The sequence below is a fragment of the Loxodonta africana genome, chromosome 20 (genome assembly GCF_030014295.1).
Source record: "Loxodonta africana isolate mLoxAfr1 chromosome 20, mLoxAfr1.hap2, whole genome shotgun sequence".
NCBI classification, from domain to species: domain Eukaryota; kingdom Metazoa; phylum Chordata; class Mammalia; order Proboscidea; family Elephantidae; genus Loxodonta; species Loxodonta africana.
Window position 1 is genome coordinate 4,473,018 of NC_087361.1, and position 22,402 is coordinate 4,495,419.

Sequence of the window (22,402 nt, forward strand, 5' to 3'; positions counted from 1 at the left end):
TCTCCCAGCACACATACTCACACATTAGAGTGTAAGGGCCCTGAGTCAGGAGTGTGTTTGCCTTTTTATTCATTGTGTGCACTTAGCATAGCGATTGTCATGTAGTAGGTGCTCAATCATTATTTGATGAAGGAAGGAATCTTCCACTTGTACCTTGATTTGGACTAGTAAGAAAGCCTGATATAGGCACACAGTAAATTTACAGAGCAGATGAATCAGTCAGCCTGGTTTATTGCTGTGTAATAACTTACTAAACTTAGTTTTCATAGAAAAGGGAAAATTTTAGAATTCCTAACCAGACGAAAATGTGGTATGGTCTACCTTTTTTGCTGCTCTTTCTCTGTCAGACAGTACTTAGGTTTTTTATTTTTGTTAAAAATGTAAATATGATTGTTCCTCATATGTTTTATTTTGCATGTTGACTTCCAGTACTTGTAGCTGAGGGAAATCTTTAAAAGCATACAGATTTTTAAAATTGTACAAATAGAATGTCTTGCCAAGCAGACAGAAAATCATAGAAGGACATTTGATAGAGCCTGCTGTTAAAAGCACATTAAATTACCTTTAATACTAAGCGTTTTGGGAATCACTTGAATTTTTTTGTTGTTGTTACATTCAACATTTTGTTAAATTTCATTGGTAAAATCCACTTATTAAAGGACAAGAAAAGATCACCAATAAAAGGTCATGGAAATCATGGGGTTCTATGGCAAGAGGCCATCATTCAAACAGAACAAGGGAATACTGAGCGGTTTAAAGTTAAGAAAAGTGTGTGTCAGGGTTGTATCCTTTCACCATGCTTATTCAGTCTGTATGCTGAGCAAATAATCTGAGAAGCTGGATTATATGAAGAACGGGACATCAGGATTGGAGGAAGACTCACTACGTTAACAGCCTGCAGTATGTAGATGACACAGCCTTGCTTGCTGAAAGTGAAGAGGCCTTGAAGAACTTACTGATGAAGATCAAAGACTACAGCCTTCCGCATGGATTACATCTGAACATAAAGAGAACAAAAAATCCTCACAACTGGACCAATAAGCAATATCATGGTAAATGGAGAAAATACTGAAGCTGTCAAAGATTTCATTTTGCTTGGATCCACGATCAACACCCAGGAAACAGCAGTCAAGAGATCAAACGACACATTGCACTGGAGAAATCTGCTGCAAGAGACCTTTTTAAAGTGTTAAAAAGCAAAGTTGTCACTCTTAAGGACTAAGGTGCACCTGACCCAAGCCATGGTGTTTTCATTCGCCTTTTATACATTTAAAAGTTGGGCAATGAATGAGGAAGACTGAAGAAGACTTGATGCCTTTGAATTTTGGTGTTGGCGAACAATATTGGACTATACCATGGACTGCCAGAAGAACAAACAAATCTGTCTTAGAAGAAATGCAGCCAGAATGCTCATTAGAAGCAAGGAAGGAGAGACTTCATCTCACATACATTGGACATGTTATCAGGAGGTACCAGGCCTTGGAGAAGGGCATCATGCTCGGTAAAATAGAGGGTCAGCAAAAAAGAGGAAGACCCTCAATGAGACAGACTGACACAGTGGCTGCAACAGTGGACTCAAACATAGCAACGATTGTGAGGATGGCGCAGGACCAGGCAGCGTTTCATTCCGTTGTACGTAGGGTCACTATGAGTCAGAAATCAACTCGACGGCACCTGACAACAACAACGGCATGGATCTATATCAGATACCTTGCCCTTTACCTACACTGGCAAAATTGACAACTAGACTAAACAACAAGCTTAGCCCACAGTTGCTGTGGGCCCTGCTAAAATGTGGCCATTGTAAGCTAGTAAGTTGGCCAAAAGAAACTCTTTGTAAAGTTTCCTAAAGAAAACATGGAGATAATGTTTTATAACCTCCGGTTTACTTAAGTAGATCTCACTAATATATTTGCTGGAAATGACTGCTTAATTTAAGGAAGAGTTTACAGCAGCCTTGAGAAGAAATAGTAGCTGAAGCAGTCAGCAGTAATAAAACTACATCCATTAAGAGAAAAGATATGGTAGAACACTGTTAATAGTAGTATATTTTGTTGTTTTGTTTTTGTTGGTGGTGTTGGCATTATTTTTCTCCTGTAAGTCTTCTAAATCGACTCGACGGCACTGGGTTTACTGGGAAGTGGTTGAATTTTATATGAGTTCACACACTTTATTTTTGTTAATAATGGTAGAAATCAGCCATTTTTGCGTGAAATTCTACTGGACTCCTAGGTGAATTCTTACTACCTGATCTTAGTAGCTCTTTTATGTGTTGAATTAAACCTGAAAGAATCTCTCGTGAACATTTGATTAATTGTGAGGTACGTTTGAAACAGCTTCTATTTTATAACCCTTTGCAGCACCTTTAAGCTCTATGAGGTAACAGTATTCATGGAATGAAAATGGAAAACATGCCGTATGTCTCAATAAAATTCCATTTTCTCCCTATGCCTGTGCCTTCTGTGACGTGTACAGTTGATGTCATCCTAGCTGGTGTTTAAACCTGGGAAACAGAAAAACTGTGAGAACTCTTTCTGTGACTTCTCAGAAGGCAGGGGTATGACTGCATAGAAGCCACATCAATCCCAAGGCTGAATGGAGGAGGTAACAGATCAAGTAAAATCTTGAGGAACTTGCCATGTGATGTTTCTCATTCATTTCAGATTAATGTGGGTTTCCGTTAGCTTCAGGATTCATAATTTATTAACTTTCCCTCTCCTCCTAAAGAGAATAAAGTTCTGGTAACAACCTAAAGTATGAGTAGGAAGAGATTTAAAAATCTTCCAAGTGTCTGTAGTATTCCCTAAACATAGATTTTTATCAAGGTCGTTTAGGGTTTTATTTATTGTTTTTACTACATTTTATCTGCTTGTCATTTTAGGGGAAAAATTAACTGCGAACTATAACATTAAATTTGTTTTTGTCCCTCCTCAGGACAGTTACCCATTGATTACTGGCATGTAGAATATTCTTCTGTGGATGACACCCAGCAGAATTTTAATCACACGGTTTCTCTCTGCTATTCAGTCTGCTTTGTGGTTACCTTTAACAACGGTCTTGGTGAAAAATCAATTTTAATACTAACCAAATAAAACCAAGAAGGTGAATCGTAAAGGAAATAATATTTTTAGGCTTATCTGTTATATTACGCTTGCACAGAAGGTACAAGATGCTTAACGCCAGAGCTAGTATCAGAAACAATAACATGTATGATGACTCTTATTGCATCTTCGTAGTTTATTTTTGTTAAATTATTTTATTTGAATCAATTTAAGCTTTTTGCCCCCTAACGATTTCACTAATGTGTGATTTGTCCAATGTTTATCCTTTTTTTTTCAAAACATAATATCTACATTTCCCAGTGTTTACTAATTCTGTATGATGTAGAGCAAACCTCTCTTTTTCTCAGTTTTTCCAGTTATTTCCCACCAGCATTATGTATACCATCATTGTCAACCTTGGGTGATTTAGCCCCTCAGAAGACATTTGGCAATGTCTAGAGAGACAGTTTTGATTTACACAACTAGGAAGTTGTTCCTGGTATCGAGTATAGAGGCCAGGGATGCTGTTAAACATTTTATAACACACAGGACAGACCCCCACAGCAAAGACTTACCTAACGCAAAATGTTAATAATGCTAATATTGAAAATGTCTGGTATATACAGCTTTATTCTTTGAAGTGTGAGGGAATAAAGCTTCAACTCTGAATTCAGTATCCATATTTATATTGTAATGACACTGTTCATCCATTGGTTTATTATAAAAAAGATCTGAAGTGGCCTGACATGATATGAAGGAATTGTTTCTCAAAGGTTAATAAGTTCTAGTAAGTTAGTCAGTCTGTCTCTGCACTTCACAGGTTACAGAAATGGCTTTACTTCTTGTCATTGAGTTCATGTAATTTCTTTTTTTTTTTTTAAGTACTTAACTCGAAATCCAGTCGTATGAATCAGGAAACCATTTCTGTGCTTGTTGCTGGACTATTTCTCACCATGGTTGTTATTGTCGGAGCCATTCTTTTCGCCCCAGGTAAGATGTACAGTTACTGTAAGGGAGGGCAGGATTAATGTGGATGAGGGAATTCCAAGGGAGGGTTGTATTAGTTTCCTAAGCTTCTGTAACAAATTACCACAGATCAGGTGGCTTAAAACAGATTATCTGAGTTCTGGAGACTAAAAGTCCGAAATCAAGGTGTTGGTAGGTCTCACTCCCTCTGAGGTTCTACAGGACGGTTAATTCCTTGCCTTTTCTAGCTCCTGGTGGCTATAGGTATTCCTTGGCTTGTGGCTCCATCACTCCATAGGTACATTGCCTCCTCTTCTTCTCTGTGTATTCTGCCTGTGTGTGTGTGTGTGTGCTGATCTCCCTCTGCTTCTCTTTTATAAAGACCCTTGTCATTGGATTTATGATTCTCCCAGATAATCGGATTTATGATTCTCCCAGATAATCTTGGATGAGCTCCTCCTTTCAAGGTTCTTAATAACTCTTTTTTCTATGTAAGGTTCTTTGGGGTCACTGTTGAGCCCACTGCAGTCTGCCCTCTGGCCCCCAAAGATTCATGTGCAAAATATATACACCACATCCCACCATCCTCAAAAGTCTCAACCCATAATAGTATCACCTAAAGTCCAAAATTCTGTCTAAATATCATCAGCTCGAAAGTTCCAGATTTCACAATCTAAATCAGGTATGTGTGAACCTCCATCCTGAAACAAAATTCCTTTTTATCTATGGCCTTAAACCAGAAAACAAGTTACCTGCTTCCAAAATTCAGTGAGGTAATGGGCTGTCTTGGTTATCTAGTGCTGCTATAACAGAAATACCACAGGTGGATGGCTTTAACGAAGAGAAGTTTATTCTCTCACAGCCCAGTGGGCTGGAAGTCTGAATTCAGAGCCCAGGCTCCAGGGGATGGCTTTGTCTCTGTCGGCTCTGGAGGAAGGTCCTTGTCATCACTCTTCCCTTGATCTGGAAGTATCTCAGCACAGGACCCTCAAGTCCAAAGGGCACACTCTGCTCCTGGTGCTGCTTTCTTGGTGGTATGAGGTCCCTGTGTCTCTCTGCTCACTTCTCTCTTTTATATCTCAAAAGAGATTGGCTTAACACACTACCTAATCTTCTGGACTTCATCAATATAACTGCTGCTCATCCATCTTATTACATCATAGTGATAGGATTTACAACACATAGGAAAAGCACATAAAATGGTGAACAGTCACATAAAATGGTGGACAGTCATACAACCATACAAGGGAATCATGACCTAGCCAAGGTGACAGATATTTTGTGGGGCGGGGGGGAACATAATTCAATCCATGACACAGGCATAGAATGATGCTTATATATTCGTGTTCCAAAAGAGAAAACATGGAAGGAATAAAGAAATCATGGCCCCAAGCAAGTTCAGAATCCAGCAGGGCAAATTCCGCTAGGTTTCAAAGCCTAAGACTGATCGGTGTAACTCAGGGCTTTGCCCTCTAGGCTCAAGGCGCTGCCCTTAGAGTTATTCTTCCTTTTTCTTGAAGGTGGCATATGTTTGCAGAGGAATAGTTTTATTGGCCTGCTTCTTCCCATCGAATTTTGGGAGTCTGATGGCCTTCTTTCATTGCATCCTTTCTCAGTCCCTTTGGTCTAAGCTGCCGGTATTTCTGTTGATCTGACATTCTCAAAAACCTTGTGGGTCTCTCCTGTGTATGGCACAGGGATTCACACCATTAGACAAGAGAATCTCCCACAGATCTCTCCTGGAATATCCCGTCTCTATTCCTGACTTCTGAGATGGTTGAGTAGATCCATAAGTCACGCGCATAACTTTTCAGGAAAAGATTGTCTAGCTATACACCGTTGGCCTTCCCTCCAGAGCATGGTTTCCTAACAGTGAATCTCCTGATTTTAGCATCTTTTATAGTCTGCATAGGCTGAGAATTTCCCAAATCGTTGGGTGCTGTTTGCTTTTTGCTTAACAGTTTCCTTCCTCAATTTATCTCTTGCATCTCACCTTTTACTATAAGCAGCAAGAAGAAACCAGGTCACACCTTCAGTACTTTGCTTGGAAATCTGAGTTAAATATCCAAGTTTATCACTTACAAGTTCTGCTTTCCATACAACTAAAAAAAAAACTAGATGGCATAATTCAGCCAAGATTTCTGCCACTGTCTAACAAGGATCACCTTTCTTCTAGTTTCCAATAACACGTTCTCATTTCATTCCCTTCTAAGCCCTCACCAGAAATGCTTTTAACATCCATATTTCTATCAACACTTTGTTCAAGGCAGTCTAGACCTTTTTCTGTCATGTGCTTCAGAATTCTGCCACCTTCTACCCATTATCCAGTTCCAGAGTAGCTTCCACATGGTTAGATATTTGTTACAGCAGCACTCCACTTCCCAGTGTCAAAACCTGTATTATTTTCCTGGGGCTGTTGTAACAAATTACCACAAACCGGGTGGCTTAACACAACAGAAATTCCCTCACAGTTCTGGAGGGCAGAAGTCTGAAGTCAAGGTCTCAGCAGGGCTACATCCTTCTGGAGGCTCTAGGGGAAAGCCTTTCATTAGTGGTGTTCCTTGGCTTGTGGCCACATCGCTTCACCCTGGCTCTATGGTCTCAGTGTCTTCTCTGTGTCTGTTCAGATTTCCCTCTGTCTCTGTCTTGTAAGGGCACTTGCCATTGGATTCAGGTCCCACCCCAGATAACCCAGGATAAGCTCGTCTTTAATCATATTTTTTGCTATGTAAGCTAATAATGACAGCTTTTGGAAGACAAGGCATGGACGTGTCTTTGGGCCACCATTCAGCCCCACTACAGCAGCAGAGTTCATTGGCCAAGACATAGAAGTGGGAGCGCACATGGGAAACAAGTCTGCCTGAAGTGACACCTGCATGTAGAAGTGGGAGGGTGCAGTAGCAGTTAAGGGTATGAGCTCCTAGAAAGAAAAACAAAGACGGGCTTGAACTTAGAGTGGTAGACAGTAGAAAGCCATTGTTTCCTGAGAAAAAAGCAATATAGGTGTAATGTTTAGGAACATCAATTTGACAGCTATTTTTGCAGCTGTAAGGAGTGGAGCAAAAGAGAGGAAGGAGGCAAATTCAGAAGAAAACTTGAAAGACCCAAGGAAATCAAATGAAACGGATAGTAAAAGATGACTCCAGTGCCTCACCGAAGTTCTGTAGGGTGGCTAGGAAGGACTTAGAGCCAATTTAAGGTTTCTGCATGTTGAAACTTAGATGTTAAGACTTAGATGTCTTAAGTTTGGTCTTAAATAATGAAAAATAGTTACTTCGTTTACTTTTTGTGGGGAGCTGTATTTTTTTAACCTTTTCACAGTTTATAAGAATAGTATTGAGATTAATATATTTAAAATTTAAGTGCTTTAATAGGATATATGTAGGAAAATATCTTACATTTTATTTTTATTTATTAGGTGAATATTCAACAAAGAATGCTTCTGGGCTTGGTTTAATTGTAATTCCTATGGTGATATTACAAGTACTTCAGTACTTTGTATTTAAGACAAGTGAGTATTTTTATTATAGCATGATTTTGCCTACCTTTTTCATTAAACAGCATTTCTGGTGAAAATATTCTTAGACATATGTATTTTTTTTTACAACTCAATAAAAGTAGATTTATTGAAAGATTTTCCAAATGATTCCTAGAGACATTTTCCCGTATGGATTAATTTTAAGGCTATCTTTAAGTTTTCAGGTCACTGAATTACTTTGTAAACAGGGGTCTCTCTATGCAGTCAGTAGACCTCTGATGCAGTCGGTAGATCTTAAATTATGCCATATAATTGCTTAATGATTCTCTTTATATTCTTTTTTCAATGTTTTGACGCTATAAGTAGGTGTTAAACACGCCATTTCTCTTCTTTTGCTAACCCTCTGCATTAAAAAAGACTAAATCTATAAAAAAACAGGGTTATGAATCACAAATAATAATGTATTTCTGTATAGTTATTGGCAAACGTTAGCACAGTGTTTTAACGAAAATCGCTGTGGCTATCCAACTATGACCCGTATCAGTTTCGCTGCATTTTGGGAGTAAATCACTAGCATATTTTTATTATCATTATTAAAGAGTATTTTTTCTGTTTGCACACTTTACTTTTTGTCTTAGAGCCTATCCCTGGCTTGCTGTACATTGGAAAGTTGTTGGTTTGTTGGAAAATCAAAGATCTTACACATGTACAAGGTAGAGGTTATGATGTTTACAAACGGCATATTTGCATAATGCTTCCCTCCGCCAGAGCAGTGTTACATGCGTGTGGAGAAACCATGTATGATAGCCATTCATATTGTCAGACACAGGAGTGTGGTGAAAGCAGCATAGTTCCAGTAGGATTTAGGGTAGAAACTACCAGTCCAGCTCAGCTGACCGCAAACAAAATGCTGCTGAATGAGTGTGAACCTGGAGCTACTTATGTGGAAGGTTTGGGTCACAGAAAAAGCATCTACTACCTGAAAAGGGGAGCCCTGGCAGTGCAGTGGGCTGAGAGCTATGGCTGCTGACCACAAAGTCGCAGTTCCAATCCACGAACTGCTCCTTGGTAACCCTGTGGGGCAGTTCTGCTCTGTCCTGTAGGATTGCTGTGAGTCCAACGGCAACAGGTTTGGTTCTCTTATCTGACAAGGAACTCCAAGATCAACAGTTTTTCTTGATTGCACAAAACACAAGTAGGAGTGTTTGAATTTTAAATACTCTTAACACACTTGTATTATATCCTTTTCCCTCCCGCAGGCTTTGAGATGAACTACTTTGCCATTGCCATATTGATTCTTCAGGTGCTGGGCTTTGTACTTGCTGTGGTTGGATTCAGCCTCTGTGTCTCCGGTAAGAGTCACCTTCTGTTGTCCCAATTTGTTTTACTAGAGATTTCTCTTGGATGGAGCTTTTCATTTGTAACTCCATTTTTCCCCCACTGAGAATAGTGTGTTCCACATTGCTGTTAGAATATTGGCTGTACGTAACTTCTGGGCCGATTGTTTTTGCAGCCAAACCGCTATGCCTATGTTTGTGGGAGAATTTTTCAAATAATCAGGCCCCAGTTGGAGCCTAAAGCAGCAAACTTAAGCTTTACACCCTATTTTCCATTAGTCTTGGAGTAATAACGTGAGTGTTACGCAAACAAAGGCTTTTTTTCCTTGAATAATTTGGAGTCATCGTACTGATTGAGTTAATAATAATGAAAACATGTAGATAATTTTTGTTTCTTGATAATTAGAAGAAGAATTAATCTCCGTACAGACTTGATATTATTGCTGTTACTGTTAAATCTTTTAAAAATGTTAGTTGTTGTTCTGTGAACTTCTAACATGAAGTTCCGTTTGTTTTTACAGAGTGCGTCCCAGTGCAGGGCCCTCTTCTGATTTCAGGTTTGGGTATCATAGCTCTAGCAGAATTACTCGGACTAGTTTATATGAAATTTGTGGGTAAGTTGATCTTACTTTCGTTAGCCTACGCCAGTTTCAAACGTATTACTTTGAAAACGCTTCTGGTTGGTTCTTACAGTTTAGGGCCAAAGAAATGTATTGATGGCTGTAAATATGAGAAAATAAAATCAAGACTATTGTATTTTCAAATAATAAAATTGGAATGATTTTGAGTCAAGAGGATAGATAGCATATGAAGTAATGACAAATTTAGATTATAAATTAATTTAACAGAAAATGGCTTTCTATTTGGACTGTATCAATTTCTTATGCTAGTTATGCAGAGAGATATTTGAGGAGCCACTTTGTTACAGAAAAGCATCTTTAACGGGCCCACTGTTGCTATGATAGAGCTCTTTTGCAGAGACCTATTTCCTTGCCAGTTGTTCTTCTCCTTGCAGACTATTTACAGACCTGGTCCCCTAGGTAGAAAGGAAAAGAAACACAAAAACCATCATTTTTGTTAATTTAAATGGTAGTGACCTCTGAAACATGGCTTTAAAACATTTTTAGTTAAAACCAGTATAATAACAACATTGGGTTTCAAATTTTAGGCTTTTACTACTTTTAAAGTCAGTTCTTACTAAGTGTGAAATTAGCTTCATTGTTACTAAAGTTTGTATGTAATCTACCAAGTTTCAAATAACAGACTCCTAGATATATTCTTATTTTTAACACATACGTAAAGATAGGTGTTTTTAATAGTTCCCTACAATCTCATTTACGCTAGTCTCCCCTTTTTTTTCCTTGTGTATAAAGTAAAGCAAACTCTTTAACGTCTGTCAAAATAATAAAAAATTTCAAATTAATGGTATAAAAAACCAGTTTTCACTTTGCTTTTGGTGAACTTTACTGTATGTGTTTCTAAAATTTGATGTAAAACTTGAATTATTATAGTCAAATAATTTCCCATATGACTTGCATAATATTTCCAAAGAAATTTTACCCTTTATTTGTGAACTTCAGCTCTTGGTGAGTGATGATTTAGTTTGATTCTGTGATCTATTCTTTGTCCTCATTTCTTTTACTAGTGTTTCTTAGATAAACAATTAAAATACTTAACTACAGTCTACCGACTTTTTATGTGTTTGTAAGTCAGAGTTGTTTCCCAATGAAATTTTATTTCATGCAAGATAAGCGCATGAAACACAAGGAGGACTTAGCGAATGGCGTTCGTTTTGTGGCGATAGAGCGTCAGGAAGCTTGATGCGTATTCTGTTTTTGTGGAGCCACCTAAATGCCGTGTGTCTTGTTTTCAAAGATGACACTGCTGATTTTGTTGCTTCACGTGAGTCCCTGGGAACAGTACGCAACCTGCAGGATTCATACAATTGTTATGAAATAGTGCTGGGTGTCTTTGACTCACGGGCAACTCTTTATCCTTATTTTTCCTCATTATGTGTATTGCCCTTCATTGTCTTCCCGTGCTTCCACATGCCTTCCTTGTCTAGCAAAGAATGATGTGTGGTACAGTTGCCGCAGGCCTGGGGACGCTGACTCAGGTGGGCAGAAGTGCTGCCTAGCTGCCACCCTCTGACCATGCTTCTCTCCCTTCTCCATAAGTTACATCCCTAAGAAGGCTGTATAATTAAAAACGTTACTGTTCTCACATTGAATTAAAGCAAAATCCTGAAAAGATCATAAAATTATTTTTGTTCTTTAACCTAGTTAAAAAAAAAAAAACCCATTGCCGTCAAGTCAATTCCAGCTCGTTTGTTCTATGTATAAGAATTTAGTCCAATTTTATTGACATTTTGAGAATACTCTAAGTTAACTTTTCAAACACCTTGTCTAATGCCAGAGCTGAGAGGCACACCTTCGGTCAGTTGAAGGGCCAGAAGAGAAAAGGTACAGAAAAGTTGCTCTTTAGGTAATGTAGTAGACCAGGAAAATTGATGTGTTTTTTCTTCTGTAATTTAAATGTGCAAATGTCAGTAACATTAAGGTTGCAAATTTGAGCGTTTGTATCAGGAAGTAAAAATTGTAAATTTCTGAAATAATTCTCATTCATTGTAGATGCTATCTTTTAGAAGAGCCTTATAAATGTGTGTTGAACTAAATACAGTGAAATCCTCAGATAGTAAAAAAAAAAAAAGAGTTAATGTTCCTATGTTTGAGAATTTTAAGTTTTATTATTTCAAAATTTAAATTTGTAGCCTTAATTGTTAAAGAGTAGAATTTTTACTTTCATTTTCTGTGGACTTTTTAAATTTTTTTTTAACTGTGGTACTTTTTGTTTTGTTTTGTTTTATTGGAAGCATTTTAATTTTATAAAATGAGATAAGGGACTGGGAACAATAAATGTCAGAACATATAAATAAGAGGAACTAACTAAACTCGCTAAGGTTGGGCTTACTACATGTACACCAAAAAAAAAGTTGCCCTCGAGTTGATTCCAGCTCATTGCAACCTGTATAAGTTAACACTTTCATTTCTTAAAGCCATTACCAGTTAGTTCAGTACCAAACCCCACTGCTGTTGAGTCCATTCCAACTCATAGCGATCCTATAGGACAGAGTAGAACTACCCCATAGTGTTTCCAAGGCTGTGATTGATCTTAACGGAAGCTGACTGCCACATCTTTCTCCCTCGGAGCAGCTGGTGGGTTTAAATCACTGACCTTTTGGTTAGCGGCTGAGAGCTGTCCACCAGGGCTCCTATTAGCTCAGTAACAAAAAAAAAACCATTGCTGTCGCGCTGATTCTGACTCATAGCACCCCTATAGGACAGAGTAGAACTGCCCCATAGGGTTTCCAAGGAGCGGCTGGTGGATTCGAACTGCCGACCTTTTGGTTAGCAGCCAAGCTCCTAACCGCTGCACCACCAGGGCTCCTTAGCTCCGTACAAAGGCATATAATCTAGTAGCTGTCAGAAACCACATTTACCATAACATTGCAGATATTTTAGAATGATATGGTGTGTGTGTGTGTGTGTGTGTGTGTGTGTGTGTACGTATATAAAAGTCAGTGATATTTTCTTTCCCATTGTTGTGAAGAAGTGAATCTGGTACCACTAGAAAAAGTGTTCCTGAAAATTCAAAACCTAGAAATAGGTTTATGATCAAGTGTTTCAGGGAGAGAAGAGCAAATCAAGGCCTGTGCCAAGAAGCAGCATTGCAAACGAGGCTCAGATGCAATGCCCAAGGCTTATGGTTCACAGAAACTCTGGCTGTCATTACCTTAGGCTGATAAATCAGTTTTTCTGTTCTCACTTGGGGTTGTATCCCTGTTGGAAAGGATTAACTTCAGTGAAACGAACTTCTGCACTGTTTAGTTTTGTAATGTCAGCGAGACCACAGCCGAGCTCTGAAGATGGGCGCTTGTTGCTGGGTCCCCCTGACTGATATCCCCTTGAATCACTGTTCTTCCACAGTCTCTTTTTTCAAGTGGGCTCTCCAGGTAGGATGTTCCTGTGACCTGGGAATTAGAACTTCGAAACTATTCCTTACACATTATTAGGGAAGGGAAGGGGTTACTTGGCAATCCTTAATATCAATTCTGGTAATAAATTTGTGAGTTTAGAGCTATAACTCAAATTTTGTCTCTGACCCTTCACATTACCAATTAGAAGTTTAGTTTCCCTAATCGTTTGTAGAAGTAGATACAGGGCATGGTTTAGTTGAAGTGGGTTGTATATACATATAACTGTCATGGTGATCCCTAATAATTCTACTTGGCTTATTTGGGAGGCTGCTGGATGTGGGGCTTCTGTATTGCCAACCCATTTTACTCCATACTGTTTTAAAAAGAGGTTGCCTTCTTCTTTGACTGCAAGAATCAAAATCCCTCCCCGCAAGTTGGATTCAGTAAGGAAGGTTTATTTTAAAGCCACACATGGCCGTAACACACAGGACTCTTCTGAGAGTAGATGAGTAACTGGGCCTCACAGAGATGGAAGAGTATATAGTTTAAGAACTGGAGTATCCAGTGCTTTTCTGAGAATTAAGCGGCCATGTTGCCCTCTCAACAACAAAACTTAATCAGTACCTTTTTGTCCATTATAGTTAGTTCCTCTGTTTTTGTTTTTTTCCTACTAGCCAGCAAGCTCACTCTCTCCTTTAGGTCCATATTTTTTATCCTGTTCATATCTTCTCACTCATCACTCACTCATCGCTTTTTCTAACCCGTAACTCTAAGCTCAAAGCTCATCTGCTTTCTCTGTCTCTTTTTTACCTTCCCTCCTATCACCAACATTCCAGTTTCCTCTTTCTCCTTTCAGAATCTTATCAGGCCATTTTCTCTGTTTGAGAGAGCCTTGTAGGCTTCTGGCTAGCCCATAGATTGGCTGCCCTTGGTCAAGACCAGCCCCATTTCTGTCGGCCTTGGAGTAGGTGCTGGGAAGTAAAAACGGTCCCCTGGGGCCTGCCTTGGTCTGCCCAGTGCTATCATCCAGCCCAGGGTGCAATGGAATCAGCTGATGCTTTCAGAACTGTAGGACTCTGATTCTGTGTTAGGGCTGACTTTAGCTGCTATGGGGCCTCCTCATTCAGGTTTGCTAAGACAGATGATCACTTCTTCCCTACCTAACTGGAGTAACTCTTTTCTCTTGCCTCTCTTCACTCTCTTCATGCCCCGTGTTCCCTCATCTTTCTTTGCTGACCCACTTCATTCAGAGGCAGTATGGGCAAAGGGTAACTCAGAAAGCTGAGAAAGGAAGAGAGGACTCAATTGTGGCTATGACCAACTGTCTAAAATAATTCTATACACTCAGAGAGGTCCGAATATTTTCTTTAGTTGGTTAGATATCCGGAGCTCTGAAAACTAGAAAGATGAGAAAAAAGGACTAGGCTGCAAGGAACATGAGCAGTGAGCTGAGAGGGATGGAGCAAGGGCAGTGCTGTCATCGCTGCCTCCTGTTGTGCTCAGGCTGCGCAGGCTGGGCTGAGCAGGGAGGAGTATAGAGTCCACGCTGGGGGTGGAGAGATGGCAGCCTTTGTCCACCAAGAAGCTTAAGAAGTAGTGTATTTGACTGGAGAGATGGTGTGCACGGATGAGAGAATGTGTGTGTGTGTGTTTGTTTCATGTAAGGGCATTGTTTGCGTCACTTGTTCTATCAGTGCGTATGATCAATAATGTTCTGTTAACAAAGCCAGGAGTCCTTCAGTGAAGTCTCTGGCTCCAATAGTTTGTTTTATAGTTAAGTATTATATTGCCTTAGCTTCTTTCATTTATTACATTCATGTTTTTATTTTTTTACTTGTATCAGCCCCTAATCAGACAACTACTCCACCTCCTAGGGTAAGTGAAATTTTTTTAATGGCTTTGGAGAGAGTGATGGTTCTTCCATGTGTGATCAGAAGGAAGCTGACACCAATATAGTGTCCTCCCCTGTTGGACCTGTTGCACATTTGGTGTGCATACACACAGTGACAATGTCAGACTTAAAAAGAAGGACGAGAGGTTATATTAAATTGATTTCATTAAAAAATTATAATCTATAAAATAAACTATTGCTGAAAAATATCTATTCTGAATTTGATTCATTCGCTCCCCCTTTCCTCCACTTTTATAAATATTTTTCTTCCCTAATACTGTACTGCAAGTTTTACTGTATCTTCGATACGTTAATAAGCTATCTGAGAAAATCCCAAGAAAAAGAGCAACTTTAGGAGATAAACTGAGGGGGATAAATGAGGAAGAAAAAACCTTTATAAACAGAGATATTTTATGGAAATATGGTCTAGAAAGGACTATATTGCACTCAGCTTCCTATAAAGGATTCATGATAGCATACGAACGTGTTTGCTTAGTCTGGCATGCTGAAAGTGAGAGCCTGTCTGTGGCAGGAAGGGGAGGTTACACATGCTTCCACGGCTGGCAGGCTTCAGTATAGCATCCCTAAAAGGCACTGAGGGCGGGGGCTCACCCTTCCGCAGGTGATTATTCAAAAAAAGGTTGGTATCATAGCTATATTGGTAACAGACAGCCAACAGCTTTTGAAGTGCTTCTGTTAGACGTAGTTTATCCTTTGGACCTTTAAATCCTAACAAATTTTCTTGCTTTGTTTTCGACTTCAGTTTGCATGGCTAGAAAATGACTCTCTTTTGCTCCCATCTCTTGTTTAAATGTATTATTTATTCTGTTGTTGCTATTTACGTTTGCCCTTAACAATTTTTTTGAGCTGGGTAGGCAGAGTGGGGTGGAAATTCTGCATAGAAAGATGATATTAAGAGATTAAACTAGTTGTTATTAAACTGTTAACTAGACTTGGCAAGCTTGCTTTAACCTGTGTTTACTGCCATATTTTATTTTCAGACTATGGGACTAACAGCTTACTTTATAGTTGAAATATTAGTGTTTATACATTTTAGTATAAAAGGATATAAGTTCTATTTTTATGTAAACATATTTTAAATATTTTCCAGAAAGCTGTAGAGGAACCCCTTAATGGTACGTGCTTATTCCAGACTTGTATGTGCTTGACCCATCACCAGATGGTGGTTCGAATGGGTCCCCAAAGCCGTTAAAATGTTCCATGTATGCCTTGAGAAGAACCTTGTTTCTCCCCTTCCTTGACCCAACCTTTTCCTGATTACTCATCAAGAATTACGAGTGTTGCTTTTGTAACATTGTCACCTCTGAGAAAAAGTCACTGTTCTGTGTGTCACCTGTAGTTGCTTGCCCCAGCCACAGAATATTTGGACAAGAGTACCATTCACTTTTTGTATTGTCCAAGATGAAGTGTAACACCCCCAGTAGAGAATAATCCCAAGTAATTTTAATTCCTGATTTATAACTTTCGGAAAGACATAGGCCATCACCACAAAGTGAGACTGAAACTTCTCACATTGTTCCTAAATCTAGTTCTGTGTTTCCAACTGAATCTTTGGAGGATGGCTGTGTGTGCGAGACCCATTATAATAAAATGATAGCCTTAAAATTAATTTGTCCATATAGTTGTGGAGCAGTTAGCATGATATTGCTGCAGATTTGTTTATTTAGAACTGATTTCTTATTGTGGAACCATACTAACTGCTTGTTTGGCTTGTTACTAATTCTTAGCGTTTAAGGAATCGAAAGGAATGATGAATGATGGTAAGTATAAAATGTACCTACAGTTTTAGATTGGTTAAAATATGGGCACAGAAAAGAAAATAGCTTCTTGAAAGTATGGCCTTTTTTAAAATTTTAACTAAAAGAGACACTGTCAAATCATAAAGATTCAAATTTTTTGTTTTTTAAAATTTTATAAAACTAGGAAAATAAAAGTTACAGGGTGTCACTAAACCATTCATATAGCTCACAGCTGAGAGATTCAGTGTCTTGTGACTGTAATTTTAAAATGCTTTTTATAAGACATAGGTAAATCTGGCACAAATCTTTTATCATTTTGACAGAGTTTCTTTTGTTTGTGTTGGTGTTTCTGTTGCATGTGACCTGTGAGGACTTAATGTCTCTGCTTTTCTAAGCGGGAACGTGGTTCTAACCTTTTGAGAAAGAGGATTTTAAAAAATAGAGATGTTAATCCAGCTTTTGTTTCTCTTTTCTTTTTGGAAACCTGGGCTAATGATAACTTTTAACCTTTATTGAATATTTCAAAGACATACGTTTGTTAGCAGCTAAAGATACTTTAAAGATACTTTAGTCTGAGATAGTGAGCGCCACAAGCATTCATTCTGATTTTACATTGATATGCTATGACTCTTCAGTTCTGGTCATATTTTAATAATTATGTTTGTGTTCTTACGAAAAAGTTCCGCATGCCTTTAATATTTATAGTCATACCTTGATCTTGTAAATAGCTGTTTTTGTATTTTAAATGGTCAACTTACATTTCGCTGTCTTAAAGTCCATGACCTAACTCCTTAGCTCCACAGCCAAGTGCAGCATTCAGTGCAGGAGGCTGTATTCCCCTGAGTGCAGTTAATTTTTGTATATGATTAAAAATACTCCGATCACCTATCGGTGGATTAATTTGCAAACAGTGTTTAGGTTTGTGTTCAACAAGAAATCATAGAATGCTCCCACTTTTGCAGGTCCATGTCACAGCCCTTGTTACAGAAATGCTTGTTTTGTTATCTAAGTCACCACTCTCTTGAAAAAGAACTGGAGTTATTAGGAATAAAGACATTAAAAAAAGAACTGCTGATGGCTGGCTTTGTAGCGTGGTCTGTCCATGTTTACATTCTGCGGTTGTATTTTTTCTTTGTTCTTTCTTTTCCTACTGTGGTGTCATTCTTCTGTAGTCGTATGAAGAAACTAAGCCCCTTTTCTCTATTTCAGAAAAGCAATATAAGAACCTTGAGTGTCTCTTCTTTTGATAGACTCCCTTTAGACATGACTTTTTTTAACCACTGTGTGTGGAAATACTATAAAGCAGTTTTGCTTTGAATGTTTGTGTATTTGTAGCACATGAAATCTATGATGACCTTTGAAGTTCCCTAAATTTTGTTATTATTTACTGATCAAAATTTGATTTTTTTAATGTCTCTCTGGTGGGTTCTTTCTACTGACACCTGCTCAGTGCTCACAGTGTATATTGCCATGTCAGTGAATGAGGTTCAAGGTACTTGGCATTGCATATTTCACGTGGACCCAAACATAAGTTTACTTCACTTACATTGACTGAGTGATACAGATGGAAAGTGAATGTAATAGAACATTATTCGAGGATCAATATCTTGTTTTGAAAAATCAATATCTCTTGGCTTTTCCTCACTAACCCAGCAAAAGGAGTTTTTTTTTTTTTTTATTGTGCTTTAAGTGAAAGTTTACAGTTCAAGTCAGCTTCTCATAGAAAAACCTATACCCACATTGTTATGTGACCCCAGTTGCTCTCCCTGTAATGTGACAGCACACTCCTCCTCTCCACCCTGTATTTTCCATGTCCATTCAACCAGCTTCTGTCCCACTCTACCTTCTCATTTCGCCTCTAGACAGGAGCTACCCACTTAGTCTCATGTGTCTACTTGAGGCAAGAAGCACACTTCTGGGACTTCCAGCCGACATGGCACCATAGACAGAAGCACCACACTGTGCCTCCACAGCAAAGACCCGAAAAACTAAGTAAAACAGAGACAAACATCATTCCTGAAACCTAAAGTGTCAAATGAAGAGATAAAAACTCAGCCAAACACTGAATGGAATAAGAAACTGACAGAGGACAGAGAGCAAGGAGAGATACTTGTGGAGGTCCCCTATCAGCTACCACAGCACAGATTTGCCATCTTGGACTCTTGTCAGAGATTGGCACACAGGGAGCTCAAGAAAGCGGCTTCACAGAGCTCCCAGCAGGAGACAGAACACCCAGTAACCAGCGATACACACTTTCTGACGCTCCATCCTCTCCCCACTGCTCTACCTCCGGGTTTCCTTGCTGGTAGTGGTGGCTTGGCCGGCCAGGAAGTGCAGCATCCATACCGCTTGGATTCACCTCACCCACATCAGACATCAGCGAAAAGGGAGTACAGGAAAGCAACTTCATGAAGTTTCTAGCAGGAGACAGAGCACCTGGTAACCAGCAATATATGTTTTTCCACCCCTCAGCCTTGCCCTCCCCCCACCACCTTGGTCTCCTCTGCTTCCCACTGACTGCAGTCTCTTGGCCAGAAGCCAACTGCTTCAGCCTTGGGCTGCTTGAATTCACCCCATCCACACTGGCTGGCTCCCTGAGTGCCATTTGTCTGTTGCTGATATTGCTTTTTTCCATTTCTTTTGGTTTTTTCTGTGCCTCCCACCACCTCCCCCTCCTTTCTCTCACTCACCTGGCTCCATGTGCCATCTTTGCTTCTCCTTAAAAACCTTTGAAGCACTGCTCAACTGGGGGCCTACTCGTTTTCTTTCTTTTCACAACTTGGGAGCCCCTCTTAGCTGGCAGCACAGCACAGGTTAGGAGCTACTTCCCCAGTCTGTGCAACCCCTGCGGGCATTTCTTTTTCTTTCTTATTTTTTCTCCCTTTTTTCCTTCCTGTCTTCGTTTCTAAGTTCTCCTCTCTCTATACTTCTTTTCCTGTCTCCTGAATACCTAGTGCTATGTGACATCTGTACTTCCCTCTGCCAGGGTATACTGCACAGCCTGAAAGCAACTTCCCTGGTCTTTGCAGCTGCACCAGCAGGACACCTGGGGGCTTTTCCTTTTTTTTTCTTTTTTTTCCCCAAATTTTTATCTGTTTTTTTTTCTTTTTCCTTTTCCTTTTTTTTTTTTTGTTTTTCTCCATTTCTTGGTTTCTCATCTCTCCACTCCAATGGCAAGCTCCCTAGTACTCTTTGTTTCTTTTGGCTCCAGTTTTTCTCTCCTCTCTCTCCTCTTTCCCATACCCATATTAGCTACACACATCACAACCTCCCCACTCCTTCCTGCCTGCCTGCACCATACACTGAACACTACACTCCCAGGCAGCACAGGCATGGCCTACTGGACCCTGTGCAGCACTGATTCCCAGCTGGACCTGTCAGCCCTAGTACATGCCGCAAACAACCCATCCCGGCCCCTCCACTTCAGCTGGACCTGCCCTGCTGCACCATAGCTGAGTGACTGGCCCTGCCCATTGGACAAGGAGGTGAAAAGTATGACCACAGAGAAGTAAACAGAAAAGAACGGACAGCCCGCCTGCTCAGACATAACCAAATAAAACAAAAAAGCAGGATGAAACAAACAGATCTACAGTCAATAAATGGAGAAAATAACTACTCAATGTCCCAAAGACAGCAGACAATATCAAAACATATTAAAAAAAAAAAGGATAGGATGGTTCCAGTAGGTGTCCAAAATAAAACTCCAGATGACTATCCAGTAGAAGAAAAGGCACTAGAACTACCTGACAGGGAATTCAAATCTCTAATATTCAGAGCTATCAAGAGTTGAAGCAAAAAGCAGACAAGAATGAGGAAAAATAGACAAATTTATGGGAAAGGCAGAAAAATTAATGGAAAATACAAAAAAAATGGGAGAATTCAGGAAAACAATACATGAACAAAATGCCAAAAGAAATTCACAACTACAAATCATACAAAAATGACAATTAGAAATCCAAAAGATGAACAAGATTTCAGAAATGGACAGTATCATCGAAGGGTTGAGGAGCAGGTTTGAAGTAATGATAGAGTCAGCAAAATTGAAGACAAATACTTGGATACAACTCTGAGGAAAAACAACAACAAAAAAAAAGAAGAAACCCTAAGAACTATGTGGGATACAATCAAAAGCAAAAATTTGAGAGTGATCAGAGATCCAAAACAGCAGGAGAAAACAGAAAACACAGAGAGGATCATTTATCTGACCATCTAAGAAGCTCATGTAGGATAGACCCCAAAAGAAAATCACCAAGGTGTATCATAATCACACTTGCTAAAACCAAAGACAAAAACTCCTGAGAGCAGCTCAAGAAAAACAAAAAGTCACATACAGAGTAGAAAAAATAAGACTAAGCTCTGATTACTCGACAGAAACCACGCAGGCGTGAAGGCAATGGGATGACATATATAAACCTTGAAAGAAAAAAATTGCCAACCAAGAATAATATATTCTGCAAAACTCACATTCAGATATGATGGTGAAATTAGGACATTTTCAGATAAACAGCAATTAAGGAAATATGTAAAAGTCAAACCAAACTTAAAAGAATTATTAAAGGGAGTTCTTCTGTGTGAGAACAAACATCAGACCACAACCTGAATCTAGGATGCAAGATTGTACCAGCCAGATACCAACCTAGGAAATGAACTCTCAAGGCTATCCAAAACCAAAAGAATTGCAGCAGGGAACCAAAGAGGTTAATCTGTAAATGACAACAATGTCAGAACAATACAAGAGGGAATAAACAGTGTAGGTATAGAACGTTCTAATGGAAAGGAAGGCAAGGCAATAGCAAGTAAGAATAGACTGGTTCAAACCTAGGAAGATAAGGATAAGTTTCAAGGTAAACACAAAGAACGTTAAGAAATCTACTCATCAAAATAAAGAAGAAAAACAGAGTGTCTAAAAACAAAAGAAATCCACAAACAAAAGGAACTCAGCACAGAACAGTGAGCGGAACAAAGAAAATGTCAGCACCACAAACAAAAAACACTACAAAGTGACAGCAGTAAACTCATACCTATCAATAATTATACTGAATATAAATGCCCTAAATGCACTCATAAAGATACAGAGAGTGACAGAATGGATTTAAAAACATAGGATTCAGAAATACGCTGTCTACAAGAGACACACCTTAGAAACAAAGACATAAACTTACTAAAAATCAAAGGATGGAAAAAATAGATCAAGCAAATAACTACCAAAAAAGAGCAGGAGTAGCAATACTAATCTCAGATAAAATAGACTTTAAAATAAAATCCACCATAAAAGACAAAGAAGGGTACTATATAGTGATTAAAGGGATGATCCATCATGAAGACTTAACTTTAATAAACATCTACACACCCAATGACGAGGCTCCAAAATACATAAAACGAACTCTAACTGTACTGAAAAGAGAAATTGACAGTTCCACAATAATAGTAGGAGACTTCAACACACCGCTCTCAGTAAAGGACAACATCTAGAAACTCAGCAAAGATACCGAAGAGCTCAAGGGCACAAGCAACAAGCTTGACCTCATAGACATATATAGAACACTCCACTTGTCATGGATTGAATTATGTCTCCCCAAAATGTGTGTAAAAAATTTATTTTTTTTTTAATGTGTGTATTATCTTGGTTAGGCCATGATTCCCAGTATTCTGTGGTTGCCCTCCGTTTTTTAATTGTAATTTATGTTAAAAAGGATTAGGGTGAGATTGTAACACCTTTACCAGGTCACATCCCTGATCCAGTGTAAAGGGAGTTTCCCTGGGATGTGGCCTGCACCATCTTTTATCTCTCAAGAGATAAAAGGAAAACTAGCAGGCAGAGGGACCTCATACCACCAAGAAAAAGCAGTGCTGGGAGCAGAGCATGTCCTTTGGACCTGGGGTCCCTGTGCAGAAATTCTCTCAGACCAAGGGAAAACTGATGACAAGGACCTTCCTCCAGAGCCCAACAGAA

The 22,402-nt window shown here is 39.1% G+C and overlaps 1 protein-coding gene across 10 annotated transcripts in view; it reads left to right on the top strand.

The window, feature by feature from the left end:
- CD47 (CD47 molecule) overlaps positions 1–22,402 on the top strand; it is a 74,202-nt gene that overhangs the window by 42,923 nt on the left and 8,877 nt on the right. Inside the window, exons 4-11 of one of the 10 annotated variants that reach the window (XR_010318686.1) lie at positions 3,924–4,031; positions 7,426–7,518; positions 8,745–8,837; positions 9,344–9,436; positions 11,238–11,306; positions 14,642–14,673; positions 15,801–15,825; positions 16,438–16,470. Coding sequence is in view for 4 of the 10 variants with exons in the window: in XM_064273009.1 (XP_064129079.1) it covers positions 3,924–4,031; positions 7,426–7,518; positions 8,745–8,837; positions 9,344–9,436; positions 14,642–14,673; positions 15,801–15,825; positions 16,438–16,470 (477 nt within the window). In the remaining 6 variants the exon portion in view is untranslated. The remainder of the gene's footprint in view (positions 1–3,923; positions 4,032–7,425; positions 7,519–8,744; positions 8,838–9,343; positions 9,437–11,237; positions 11,307–14,641; positions 14,674–15,800; positions 15,826–16,437; positions 16,471–22,402) is intronic. The other 9 variants (XR_010318683.1, XR_010318685.1, XR_010318682.1 and 6 more) reach the window with 9 other exon arrangements.